Source organism: Pristis pectinata, chromosome 2 (assembly GCF_009764475.1).
Source record: "Pristis pectinata isolate sPriPec2 chromosome 2, sPriPec2.1.pri, whole genome shotgun sequence".
NCBI classification, from domain to species: Eukaryota; Metazoa; Chordata; class Chondrichthyes; order Rhinopristiformes; family Pristidae; genus Pristis; species Pristis pectinata.
The window spans coordinates 41,368,929-41,383,925 of record NC_067406.1 but is presented as its reverse complement, the minus strand read 5'-3'; the positions used below and the strand labels follow the sequence as shown (position 1 = coordinate 41,383,925).

Sequence of the window (14,997 nt, the reverse complement as noted above, 5' to 3'; positions counted from 1 at the left end):
TCCTGAAAGTGTTGTACCCTCCCAAATTTGTACCCAACTTTCCCCGAACTACTTTGAATTTCCTCAGCTGGTTTTTTGCAACCCTGCCACAGTACCAAAAGCAACTCTCAGTTAAAGCAGTTAACAACATCCTGACAACTAGTGACAAAGGTAATCCATTCCAGGTTTTCCTTCTGAACCTGCAGCCTGTGACACAGTTGACCACATCGTCTTTCTCAAGTGCCTTTCTTCGATCATCCAGCTGGGTAGAATCTAACTTGGCCATGTGTATTCCAAACTTATAGCTGTATTGTTACCGCTGGTGCTCTTAAGGATGCACCTTTAGTACTTTCATTTCTCTTTTGTCCCTCCACAGTCACTAAATTGTTTTGTTGGATGCATGGTACTGAATGAGAAGAAATTTCATCCTACAAAATATTGCAAGAACTGATGTTGTCGCATCACCAAGCTCTATTCCCTAGGCATTGACTCCATCCCTCTCCTTACCAGTTGTTTACAACTAAACCAGATTGTTTGTGATTTTGGTCTCTTCTGAGAGTCCCACTCGACCATCACTCCTCCTGCTCTGCACACTGACAAAAAGTTCCAGGTTCATTAACAATATTAGGTTATTATTATTCTTAAATCCCTACATGGCCTTTCCTTACCCTGCTCGGCCCCTGTTACTACTTCCAGCCCTATAATGCTCCAAGATCTGTGCTTTCTCAATCATAGAACATTGCAGCACAGTACAGGCCCTTCAGCCCACAATGTTGTGCTGACATTTTATCCTGCTCTAAAATCTATCTAACCCTTCCCTCCCACATAGCCCTCCATTTTTCAATCATTCATGTGCCTATCTAAGAGTCTCTTAAATGTCCCTAATGTGTCTGCCTCCACCACTTCTGCTGGCAGTGCGATACATGCATCCACCACTCTGAGTAAAAAAAAACTTACCTCTGACATCCACTCTATTACCTTCCTCCAGTCACCTTAAAAGTATGCCCCCTCGTGTTGGCTATATTTTCCCCTGGGAAAAAGTCTCTGACTGTCCACTTGAACTATGCCTCTTATTATCTTGTACACCTCCATCAAGTCACCTCTCGTCCTCCTTCACTCCAAAGAGAAAAGCCCTAGCTCACTCAACCTATCCTCATAAGGCATGCTCTCCAATCCAGGCAGCATCCTGGTAAATCTCCTCTGCACCCTCTCTAAAACTTCCACGTCCTTCATATAATGAGGTGACCAGAACCGAACACGATACTCCAAGTGTGGTCTAACCAGAGTTTTATAGAGCTAAAACATTACCTGGCGGCTCTTGAAGTCAATACCCCAACTAATGAAAGCCAACACACCATATGCCTCCTTAACAACCCTATCGATTTGCGTGGCAACCTTGAGGGATCTATGGATGTGGACCCCAGGATTTATCTGTTCCACCACACTGCTAAGATTCCTGCCATTAACCTTGTATTCTGCCTTCACATTTTATCTTCGAAAGTGTATCACTTCACACTTTTCCAGGTTGAACTCCATCTGCCACTTCTCAGCCCAGGACTGCATCCTATCAATATCCTGTTGTAACCTCCAGCAACCTTCTCCACTATCCACAAGACCACCAACCTTCGTGTCATCTGCAAACTTACTAACCCACCTTTCCACTTCCTCATCCAAGTCATTTATAAAAATCACAAAGAGCAGGGGTCCCAGAACAGATCCCTGCAGAACACCACTGGTTACTGGCCTCCAGGCAGAATACCCTCCATCTACAACCACCCTCTGACTTTTATAGGTGAGCCAATTCTGAATCCACACAGCCAAGTTTCCCTGGATCCCATGCCTCCTGACTTTCTGAATGAGCCTTCCATGAGGAACATTATCAAACACCTTACTAAAATCCATGTACACCACATCCACTGCTCTACCTTCATCAATGTGCTTTGTCACATCCTCAAAGAATTCAATCAGGCTCGTGAGGCATGACCTGCCCCTCACAAAGCCATGCTGACTGTCCCTAATCAGCTTATGCTTCTCCAAATGCCCATAAATCCTGTCTCTAAGAATCTTCTCCAATAATTTGCCCACCACTGAACTAAGACTCACTGGCCTGTACTTCCCAGGTTTATCTCTTTCTTGAACAAAGGAACAACATTTTCTATCCTCCGATCATCTGGCACTACTGTGGCCAGTGAGGACGCAAAGATCATCGCCAAAGGCACAGCAATCTCTTCCCTCGCTTCCCATAATAACCTTGGATATATCCCATCTGGCCCCGGTGACTTATCTATCCTAATGTTTTTCAGAAGTTCCAGCACATCCTCTTTCCTCACGTCAACATGCCCTAGCGTATCAGCCTGTTGTACGCCATCCTCACAATCATCAAGGTCTTTCTCACTGGTGAATACTGAAGCAAAGTATTCATTAAGAACCTCCCCTATCTCCATATTTCTGCTGTGCACTTCCCCTAGAACAGGAATCCTCCTCGAAATTACTAACAAACTCTGCCCCATCTGTCCCCTTTACACTAAGGACGTGCCAATCAGTATTAGGGAAGTTGAAATCACTCATGACAACAACCCTGTTCTGTTTGCACCTTCCCAAAATCTGCCTCCCGATCTGCTCCTCAGTGTCTCTGCTGCTGTTGGGGGGGGTCTGTAGAATACTCCCAATAGAGTGATTGCTTCCTTCCTGTTTCTGACTTCCATCCACACTGACTCAGTGGATGATCCCTCCAGGACATTCTCCTGTTCTACAGATGTGATACTGCCGCTGATCAGCAAAGCCACTCTCCCACCTCTTTTACCTCCATCCCTGTCCCTTTTGAAACAACTAAAGCCCGGAATATCCAGCAGCCATTCCTGCTCTTGTGACAGCCAAGTCTCTGTAATGGCCACAACTTTGTAGTTCCACGTACTTACCCACACTCTAAGTTCATCAGCCTTGTTCCTGATACTTCTCGCATTAAAGTAGACACACTTCAGCCCATCCAACTGACTGCAATTTTGCCCTTTCAACTGCCTATCCTTCCTCAGTCTTTCTACACTCTGCATCTACTTGTATACTAAATGCACCAACCTCTGACCTATCACTCAGGTTCCCATCCCCCTGCCAAATTAGTTTAAACTCTCTCCAATAATTCTGGCAAATCTGCCTGCAAGAATATTGGCCCCCCTCCAGTTCAGGTGTAACCCGTCCCTTTTGTACAGGTCGTACCTTCCCCAGAAGAGATCCCAATGATCCACAAATCTGAAACCCTGCCCCCTGCACCAACTCCTCAGCCACACATTCATCTCCCAAATGGCACAGGAAGCAATCCAGAGATTACTACCCTTGAGGTCCTGCTTTTCAGCTTCCTACCTAGTTCCCTATATTCCCTCTTCAGGACCTCATCTCTTTTCCTACCTATGTCATTAGTACCAATATGTACAACAACTTCTGGTTGTTCACCCTTCCCCTTCAGAATGCCATGGACCCAATCCGAGACGTCCCTGACCCTGGCACCTGGGAGGCAATGTACCATTCGGAAGTCTCTTTCACATCAACAGAATCTCCTGTCTGCCCCCCTTACTATTGAATCTCCTATCACTACTGCTCTCCTCTTCTCCATTCTTTCCTTCTGCACCACACAACCAGGCTCAGTGCAAGAGACTTGGTCACTCTGGCTTTCCCCGGTAGGTCGTGCCCCCTGACAGTATCCAAAGGGCTATACCTGTTATTCGGGGTAACAGCCACAGGGGTGCACTGCAATACCTGCCTATTCTCCTTCCTTCCTTCTGACAGTCACACAGCTACCTGCCTCCTGCAGCTTAGGAGTGACTGCCTCCCTGTAGCTCTTGTCTATGAACTCCTTGTTCTCCCATAGGAGCCAAAGATCATCCAGCTGCAGCTCCAGTTCCCTAACATGGTCTGTAAGGAGCTGCGGCTGGATGCACCTCGTGCAGATTAGCTATCAGGGAAACTGGAGGTCTCCCAGAACTCCCACATCTCACAAAATGAACACACCACTGACCCTGGAGCCTTTCTTTCTACTCGAGCCTGGCACTAAAGGAAACACCAAAGAAAGAAAGAAACTTATCAGAGACTTACCTTAGCCTCCGCCTCCTCTCGCCAAAGCCCCTTGAGCCAAAGCCTCAAGTGCTCCACTCTAACCCTGACCCACTCCAATAATGGCCGCTCCGCTTATGTCTACCTTCCTTTTATTCACTGCTGTTAATTAGCCAATCAACTATTAACAATTTGCAAACGTGCCTCTTTGAGACTCTTGCAAGGTGAAACTCACAAGCACACGGTCAGAGACTCACCCCTTTTCAAAGCTCCCGCTCCAAAAAAAATTTAATTGCTCCACTGTTGATAGGCTTGCCTTCAGCTGTAGAATACCCTTCCAAAACCTCTTCACCTCTGTAGCAACTCGTTCCTCTATGATGCCTTAAATTCCACCCATTCATCAAGCTGGTCATCTGCCCTTATCCCCTTGTGGCTCAGAATCATGTTGTGTTTGATGATACTCTGAAGAGGTGCATTGTCACATTTTGCTTCTTAAAAACTGCTATATAAATACAGGTTGCTGTTGTAGTTGGGTACTGAAAATCAATGTCTGTAACAATGCAGCATTTTTACAGGAAAATGGTTCTTTTAATTATATGAGAACAAAATATTTTGCAATTTTTTTTTTAACTTTTCTCTGGTAATCTGAAAAGTCCTTTTCCCTTTTACAATAACTGCTTGTACTGAGAGATAAGTAGTGTGCATTATATAGTTCCAGAAAATCTGCAAATATTGATATTATAGAATTGCACAAATGAATAAAACCATAAATTCAAGAAAATAGCTTGCAAGTAATCATGAATCTGCTTTTGTCTATGCGGCTGAGATGATCAGCATTATTGCACTAACCAACAAATGTTTGCATGTTTTGATTCATTAGTTTTGTAGCTTTTGTTAAATGAATGTTTAATTATAGTATAAAACATGTTATATGAAGGAAGTAGTGAAATGTTCTTTAAAACCATTTATTGATCTGATATGAAATACAAGATGTATTTATTTTGTGATGTTCAAAGAATCATAGAAACCTAAATCACAGAAATGTCCCCTTACAACCCATTTAGTTACCTGCTGCTTCAGTGGTTTAATTTAAACTTGTGCTATATTATAAATGTTTCTTGATTAGATTGCTACGTAGTTTAAACATTTCTAATTTTGAGACTTCTCATTCAAAAAGTACCAAATAGGATTTCTGATTTCCTTCATGGGTTAATGAACCAGTAATGAAAATTACACAATAACTTTATCCCCCAGGTGTTCCACTTATCCATAATTTACGCACCAAGTTGCTAGCATTACATATTTTGGAGTCGCTGTTGTCTGCCTGTTTTGAACCAAACCAAATAAAGGAGGTAAGATTTATTGGTGCACTTAAACATTCATGATTGCTCAGCGAAAAAGGATAGATTTCACTATGATCCTAGAGTATACTTCCCTGAATTAAGATTGCAGTGTTGATTAAGAAATCCTTTTCCACAGTAATGAATAAGAATATCCTAGAACACTCTTCAAATGAGGCCATAGCAATAAACCTTAAGAATGAAAGGGGCCGATCACTTTGCTGGGGGTATATACAACAGGCCTCCTAACAGTCAGCAGAAGATGAGAGGAGCAGATATGTAGACAAATCTCAGGGAGATAGGATTATAAAGTGATAGGGTTGTAGTACTAGGGGATTTCAGGGAATTTCAGAATCCCCAATATTTACTGGATTCACTTTGGTGTGGAACTTGTAGAGGCAGTGGAATTTTTAAAATGCGTCCAGGAGATTCTTTTGAAGTAGATAGTTCAATAAGTAGATAGTTCTTCTAAAGGTAGTACTGAACCTAATCTTAGGGAATTTAGCCAGGCATTGGGTTGAAGTGACAGTGAGACAACATTTTGAAGATGGTGACCATAACTCTAAGTTTTAACGTAATTATGGAAAGGGATGAGAATGGTCCAGAAATTAAGTCTTGAAATGGGGGAAGGCTGATTTCAATATCATAAGACAACACCTGGAAAAAGTAAATTGGGAGCAGCTACTTGCAAGTAGGTCTGTATCAGATAAGTTAGAGTAATTTAGAAATGAAATCATGAGAGTCCAGGGTGAAAGGTATGGACAGTAAGCCCAAGGAATCCTGGATGTCAAAGAATATTGAGGGCCAGATAAAGAAAACAAAAGAAGCATATGGCTGGTGTAGTGAACTGAAGACAATGGAGGCCTTTTATGAGTACAAAGAGCAGAGGGAGGTACTTTCATCTTAAAAAAGGAAATTAGGAGGGCAAAGAGGGAGCATGAAATATTACTGTTGGACAAGATTAAGGACAAGTATTTTATAAGTATATTAAAGGCAAGACAGTAACCAGGGAACAAATAGGGCCTATTTGGGATCAAAATGGTGATACGTGCATGGAGCCAAAAGACACAAGTGAGGTCTTAAATGAATGCAGGTGACCCCCGTGTTACGGGAGGGAGTTCCTAGAAAATGGTCCTTGCCTCAATTTTCTGTAAAGCTGCATCGTCTGTGCATGTGTCAAGAAACACGAGTTGAAAAAAAAGTTTTGTTTATTTATCTACTTTTTTTTACACAAATTCCTTGAGAGGGAATTTTATTCCGTATCGCAAATTTTTGGGTGGTGATTTGTGAATTCTTTAAGGTCAAATTTCCATTGCCCGAATGGCTATAATGCAGGAGTTGCCTGTAGTTTTCATCTGTTTTCACTAAGGAAAAGGAGAGAGTGTGTGTGTGTGTGTGTGTGTGTGTGTGTGTGTGTGTGTGTGTGTGTGTGTGTGTGTGTGTGTGTGTGTGTGTGTGTGTGTGTGTGTGTGTGTGTGACTGAGCGGGGAGGGGTGGGCTGTTGCAGCAAAATTCTAGAACATCTTATCATTAAAAAAGAGATGTTTAGCAGACCTACAGGTGGATAAATCCCCAGGATCTGATGAGTGTGTCAAGGCTGCTATAGAAGATAAGGGAGGAGATTGCTGGGGCTCTGACAGAGAGCTTTAAATCTTCACTGGCCACAGTGACATGCCTGATGACTGGAGAATAGCAAATGCAGTACCCTTGTTCAAGAAGGGCAGCAGGGTTAAGCCAGATTTTTACTGTCCTGTGAATCTAATGTCAGCAGTAGAGAAGTATTGATTTAAAAAAATGCTGAGGGATAGAACTGATCTGCACTTATCAAAGACAGTAAGGTTTTCTCGTGGAAGATCCTGTCTGACCAATTGATTGAATTTTTTGAAGATCCAACAAAGTCTATTGATGAGGGCAGTGCAGTTGATGTAGTCTGCATAGACTTCAGTAAGGCCTTTGATAAGGTCTTATGGGAGACTGGTCAAAAAGCTTAGGCAAGGAATCCTAGGCAAATTGGCAAATTGGATCCAAAATTAGCTTGGTAATGAGAGGCAGGGGATTGTTTTTATGATTGGAAGCCTGTGACCATCAGTGTTGGAAGCTTTGCTGTTTATTACTGTTTAAATATGAATGTAGAGATACAATTAGTAAGTTCACAGATGACACGAAAGTGGGTAGGGTTGCTAGCAATAAGTAAAATTGTAGGCTACAGGATGATGTTGATCATTTGGTAAGATGGACAAAGCACTGGCAGATGGAATTTGATCCGGATGAGTATGAAGTAATGTACTTTGGGAGGACTAATAAGGGTCGGAAATACACAATGTATGATTGGGTCTTGGGATATGTTGAAGAACAGAGGAATCTTGATGTACAAGTCCAAGGATTCCTGAAGGTGGCTACACCAGTTGATAAGCTAGTGAAGAGGAAATATGGGATACTTGTCTTAATTAACCAGGACATAGAATATAAGAGGGTATGGTACAACTTTATAAAGACCACAGCAGGAGTACTGTGTACAGTTCTAGTCGTCACACTGTAAGAAGGATGTTAATGCACTGGAGAGGATAGAGAGATGATTCACCAGAATTTTGCCTGCGATGGATTAAATTCCATCTGCCATTGTTATGCCCATCTTACCAAATGGTTAACATCATCCTATAGCCTACTACTTTCTTTATCACTATCAACAACTCTACCCATTTTTGTGTCATTTGAAAACTTACTAATTGTGTTATGAGGAGAGACGGGATAGTAGTTAGTGTTGGGGTCCATGTGGCAGAAGGAGTTAAACCTCATAATTTTGATCTACTTATTAACCTAGGGAGGATGGGGATCAGAAAACTTCAAATCCATCTATCTCCAGTTAATATCTCCGGGCTCTGGGCTACTTTATTAGCTTGATTACCCATATTGCCATAACACCACTCCATATTTATCCTTGGTCTTTTTCTCTTTCCCACTCCTATCATGAGCAGTAGCAGCATTGGATGAAATAGGAACCGCAAGTTACAGAGACAAGTGGAAAAATGGGGTGAGGGGGTGGAATTGGAAGGTTGCAAAAAGGGGGAAAGAAGTGAAAAAAGAGGGATGCACAGTGAAGGACTCGTCTTGATCTGAGACGTTGTTCAAATGTAATACCAGTGAATAGAGATACTTTATGTTAATAGGTGATTTTAATTGAAATTAGCGATTTATGGTTGGAAGTGTCATTCCTAGAAAAAAGTAGCAAAATAATGGTGTTTTGAAAGCAGATTATAATTCTGGTTATTCTAGATTTTCATTGATTTTTCTATCATTTCCAACAGTTTATCATCACTGAACACAATTTTAACAAAATTATATTGCTCATCAAGTTTCTTATTTCAGACTTTGGAGGGACTCTTCAGTTCACTTTCTGCTTGTATGTGGGACATGCCACTTGCTTTAAGCAAACTGGAAAAAGTAGAGAAATCATTTGAGGTACGGCAGAAATATTTTCTGAAGGGTAAAGGTATCTGAATTTTATAGAACACAACTTTGTTAAATATTACATGGAATGGAGGCAAGTTATAGTCAATCCATGTAGATATTAATCTACTAGGCAAGCAAATGATCAAAATTGACTGTACATAGCATGTTCCTGTGTCCCTTGAATTGTCTTTGTTTACATTTATCTATCAAAAGTTGATGTAATTTCCATCTCACTCTGGAAGTGAATTTGACTGCCTTGACTTTACATAAGTGTTTATTTCAAATCTGTGTATTTGATCAAAATCTATGATCATTGTTCTAGAGTCTTTACTGAAAATAGTATGCTGTCATCTAGTCTATCTCATCCATCCATAATTACAAAACTCGTATCATTTAGAATTGTTACTTTTTAAAGGACTGGATTATTCATCCTTTGTATTTTAATATTTTTCTTACCAGGCAGCATACGAGTAAACTTCCTTTGTGCCCTTTCTAAAACTTTCTATAGTGCAGAGTCCAGTATTCCACAGTTCTCTTACGGAGATCTCAATAAGGTTCTATGTTTGTTGATTGACCATATAGCTTAAATTAATTTTACAATAAATTCAAATCAATAATTTTATGTCAAAGAAATGAGCATAGCCTTACTTTTCTCTGAGCTGGTTTCTTGTAACTAAAATAATGAAGTATTTCAAAAATCACATAATGAAGGTTCATTGAACAGTGAATATTTGCGTATAAGCCTGCACCTGTATGTTTAGTACTTTAGAGTGGATTTTCCAAATGTTTCATATTGTCTCCTTCCACAGAACTTTATTTGAAATTCGATTTCCTTTTGAATTTGTATCACATTCACCAACTTGCCATTTCTGTCAAATCAGCTTTTAAATCTGATAAAGGTTGAAGTAGTCCTTTAAGGCAGAAGGTATTCAAAACAGTTTCAAGAAATGACTTTCCAATAGATTAGAAAATTCTGACCACACCAGAGAAATTTAAAATTAGTACCTGAATGTGATTTCCCTTTGGCCTATTTTTTTCGTTTTGTTTCAAACACAGGATAAAGAAAGTGACAACATACCTATTAAAGAATTTTCCTTTGATCCGGAAAAAATGGTTTGCTGTGTAATGGAAGCAGGAAATGTTTTATCTCATGGTACAGGGGGTAAAGGATATGGCTTAGCATCAACAGCCATAACATCTGGATGTTTTCAATGGAAGGCAAGTGTGTAACATAAAGAAATTAAATAATAGATAGTAGACAATAATGAACTGACCTACACTCTAATTTATCAGTTTTACTTATAATCAGTTTTACCTTTAGTAGTATTCAAATACCTTTAAAAACATGTGCCACCAATTCAGTGTGTTTTTTTTCAATCAATAGATTGAGGATGTGATCTAATTTATAAATTATATCAATTAAAAATTACTTGAGATGTTTAATTATTTAATGTGCTGGTCAATCTTCAATGTGTATTTGCCATAAATGCTTTATAAGGTGAAATAATAGCAAGAGTAGGCCATTTGGCCCCTTGAGTCAGTTCTGCAGTTCAATATCATGGCTGATTCTTGATCCCAGCTCCTCTTATTCTTTGCTTGATAACACTCTTGAGGTGCGTGAGATGTTTTTGCCATACTATCCTATACAAGTAAAGTTTTATTTACTGTACTGTCAGTGATCTTTGTGGCACCATAAACATGCCAATTTGTTCATGTCCTATCACTAATGCCAATATAATACCCCGTGAACTATTTCATGTAGTAGCCCTTTATGTAGGACCTTTTTGAACATCTTTTGAAAATCCAAATAAACTGGACCAGAACCCGCTCACAGTTGTAATCCATACATTCTTGCCCTGACATGTGGAAAAAAATTCAGAGTTCGCATTTTGCAGTTTCCTGATTAAAAACTTGGTGAAAGGTGAGGATTTGAAACAGTGAGGTTCTGCCTCGCACAATGTGGCCAATCCGGAACAAAGCCCACACGTTAAGCAGCTGAAAGACCTTATGACAGCCCACGGCTTGTCCACCTGTAACAGCAGTAAAGATTTTTGAATTCCCTTCCTAACTGCATTGCTGCCATGTTGGTAATTGGTAATTGGTTTATGACTGCCACATGCACTGAGGTACAGTGAAAAAACTTGGTTTTGCATGCCATCCATACAGATCATTCCAAAACATAAATACATTGAGGTAGTACAAAGGGAAAAGTAATAACAGAATGCAGAATATAGTGTTAAAGTTACAGTTACAGAGAAAGTGCAGTGCAGGTAGACAATAAGATGTAAGGGCCACAATGAGGTAGATTGAGAGATCAAGAGTTCATCTTATCGTACAAGAGGTGCATTCTAGAGTCTTATGACAGTGGGAGAGAAGCTGCCCTTGTTTTATGAATGGTTTTGAATGCCCTTAATTAACTACACTGTAGTGAGCAGCATTTCAAAATGGTGGTTCCCACCACTTTCTCAAGAGTGATTAGGGATGAACATCAAAGGCTGATCTTGCTGTCACCCCCTTAACTCATGAATGAATTGAAAACAATTCACCTGCTTTCTAAACTACTTTTGCCATTATAATTTGTCCAGGCTATATGAAGATTAAAGCCCCTCAATTACTATTATAAGATGGATGTTCTTGATTAATACTATTCAATGGTATAGTTGATGAGGCAGTCGGTAATCCACTCCCACACATAAGTCTATATTCTGTTCTCATTAATTTGTGTGCAGTTTTACGTAACCAGGGAAAATAAAGGTAATGAAGGTACATGTGTCGGAGTCTCACGGTGGCCAGTCAGAGATTTCAATCATCGTACAACATCAGATATGTGGCTCTACAGAGCTTATAGTGGGAATCTCTACCACAATGGGGAGCAAGGCTGTACTCTACCTAGCTATACACAAGGAGATTGTATAACTTGTGTTCTGGATGTGGAAGCAAGAACAATTTCATTTGGAAAGAATGATGAGGTAAGGTAAATGTCTTGTTTTAAGAGATTGCTTAATAAGACTAATAATAAATCTAGTTTCTTCGTGCAGCATTTTCCCACTGACGCACAAATGTGATGACAACATATAGCACAATCTGATCACAAAAATAGAGTTTTTAAAATGATCCTTGTGTAACAAGTAATGGTTTGCCTTCATTGAAATCATGTGGTTTTTTTTAAAGGTTTAAATACAAAATTATGCTTCATGATTTCATGGTACAGAATTTTTAGTCTATAAAAATAGTATTATTATACTATACACATGTTTTAATTGAAGCTTCATATATTAATTTAATTAGATGGGAAGTGATTGACACATTAATGTTAGATTCATTATCAAATTATTGGGCCAAATAATTGCATTGTGATTGCTAGATATTCTAGATATTTGTTAATTCTGTATCCAACCAACTGATCTGTTCCTGGATACCACACATTTATTGGTTGCTTAGTCTTCACAATTCCTTGATGTTCTTCATGAGCTATACCTGAAGCACCTTCTGTTGGTGACAGGGGAATGCCAATCCAGTTACTTGTAGCACAAGTTCTGAGGTAGGTGCAATCATGAGTTCACCACAAACTTTGTGTAATTTTTCCAATATTTGTAATGCAGCTCATGTCTGCCTCTCCTCACCTTTCCCACATCTAGGAGATAGATGGCCCTGCAAATTTTATTACTTTTATTAGCAAGGATGCAAATGTCACTTCAACTTGCATTGAGAAAAGGATGGGAAAATTGTTCCACTTTGGGCCCTTGGTGACTTTTTGAAGTATACCAGCCATTATAGTAAAAGTGATTGTTCTTATTTGCTTTAGGAACCAAAATTAGCCTTTGAAGATGTTGATGCAACTGAATTGTATCCTTGTGTGATGTTTTATAGCAGTAATCCTGGAGAAAAGGTAACTGAGTTATCTATTTTCATGTATTCAAGTAAGTTCATGAATATAAACAATGCTATTAGCAATGGTTCAACAGTCTTGAGGTCCTCCAAAAGCCTAAATCCTTCATAAGGTTATTGTGGATGATTGCACACATATTGTGGCCTTAAGGGAAGCATTGATTGTTGGTAATAACATTTTCCCTAAAATTGTAGGCTCCACGCATGGCTATACATTCTTACACTTGCCCTGCTCAAACCTTTGCAGCAACAGTGTGGTTCTTATCAGCAAATTTAATTATTGTTTCATTTTCCTTATGACATAGAAGAAGCCGTTAGCTTATTCCAGCTCACAGCAATCCCATTCCTTCACAATCTGTTCTCTCACTGGCCCAATAATATTGCCAACAAAGCGAGGCTTAATTTACAGTAGCCAAATCAACCTGCCAACCAACATGTCTTTCGGATGTGGGAGGAAACCAGAGCACCCATGGGAAACGCATGCAGTTGAAAGAAGAACATACAAACTCCACACAGACTGCACCAGAGCTGCTAGAGCTTTGAGACTGCTACAGTACCTGCAGTACCATTGTGCCACCGCTAGCACTGCTTCCCTGCTACTCTGATGCTTTATTCTTTTCCAAGCATCTCACCTTGTTTTAACCCATTCTTTTAAAAACTTAATCCTCCACAGCCCAACCATTTATGATGAGAAAAAATATTCTCCAACCTGCCACCACTGTTTTCCTCATTCATCATTGCACCATGTGACAACTTGCACTTTAAAATGTTCTCCATCCTCATCCCTCTTCCAGTCTCACTTCTCTCTCTTTCTACCAAAATTCACTTCCAGTTCCAATTTCAACATTTAAACTGTCAAATTTTTGGCTTTTCATTTGCTACACCATTTCTGCAGCTACTGATAAGCTCAACCAGCACTGGGCTTCATCTTTCATGCCCAGTTCCATTAAAACCATTACTCTCACTCTGGTCACTTGCACTAATTGATCACTCGCATCTAATCACACGTCACAAGAGATGTCGACTTAAATGGATGTCATGGACAACTGGTTTAGCCTGACAGGAATGCACAAAGCTCAATTAGACCTTACTGTCATCGGCCAAAGCTAATAAATCTTCCCAGCAGCTGTTACTTTGATCCAAATAGCTACCTTGTACTTCTTTCTCTTCTCATTTCCACACCCCACCTCCAACAATAATAAGCATGAAGGATTCACTGATTCCTTGTCTTTAAAATTGAGGTAATCTTGGTCTGCTGTCTTTTCTTGATTCCTTTCCTTCTTCCAACACATTGGGTTGTTCTTCTAAAGTTCTTCCCAGCCCTAGCCACAAGCTTGCATCTTCCATGAATTTGTAGCTCTGTTTAGTACTCCAAAGAGTCTGACCAGCTGTGTATTTTCAGTATTTATATTTTTTACTTCAGATTTCCAGCATTCACAGTACTTTTCTTATTATGTGTGTGTAAATTAATAGTCCAGCACAACTTTCAGAGATTTGCATATTGTAAATTTTGATTGATATAAATCTGTGTTTTAATTATTCATAACAAATTATCATTGTTTATATTGTGGTCCATAAACATTGCATCTATGATTCTTACAACAGTTCTGTGATCTTGTTTAGGTATCAATGTTCTATTTGCATATTTCGGTTTACTTATCTAATTGTGAAAATTAAATGCTAATTATTCAACATAATAGACTTGTGCTAAATTGCAATTTACATCCAATTGAATTTTCAACACTTTTGTTTTTAAGGATTATGGCCTAGAAATTCAGTGAGATACTGATAATGGTCGCAGGTGTTTCTGAGAGAGTATTGTACATGTTCATAATTGAAAATATGCCATCTAAGACTAAGGCCTAATATTGAAAGAGGGTTTACGGTCATCAGCCCAATCTGTGTCTGAGATTGTGTTGACAAGCAAAGTAAATATTCAGGAAGTCTGAGGGGCCTGTAAGAAGGATCAGGGCTGGAAATATGGTTCCCAAGAGGAACTGGATATGCATCTGAGTTGTGGGGGGGGGGTGGTGGTTGCGGGCAGTGGTCTGCAAGTAGGACAAGTAACTATCAGGTAAGTAATTGGGGGGCAGGTCAATTGGAGGTCATTGTATGGAAAGCAAATGATGGGGGGGAATCATGGCCTTCAAGGGTTGGGGCCTGAGTATCAGCTTAGTGGGGGAGAATGGTGGGTTGAAGGGGTGGGTTGGTACCAAGTTGATTTGGAGGATGTAGTCCCTGAAGGATCAAAGATTATTTGGGATATGCCTCACAGTCCAATTCTGTGCTATTTTAA

General features: G+C 39.8%; 1 protein-coding gene across 1 annotated transcript in view; it reads left to right on the top strand.

Moving 5' to 3' along the window:
* Positions 1–14,997, top strand: part of LOC127580693 (probable E3 ubiquitin-protein ligase HERC1) — a 216,980-nt gene that overhangs the window by 93,247 nt on the left and 108,736 nt on the right. Inside the window, 5 exon segments of the mRNA XM_052034452.1 lie at positions 5,278–5,375; positions 8,730–8,822; positions 9,870–10,031; positions 11,543–11,782; positions 12,619–12,702. Coding sequence (XP_051890412.1) covers positions 5,278–5,375; positions 8,730–8,822; positions 9,870–10,031; positions 11,543–11,782; positions 12,619–12,702 — 677 coding nt within the window.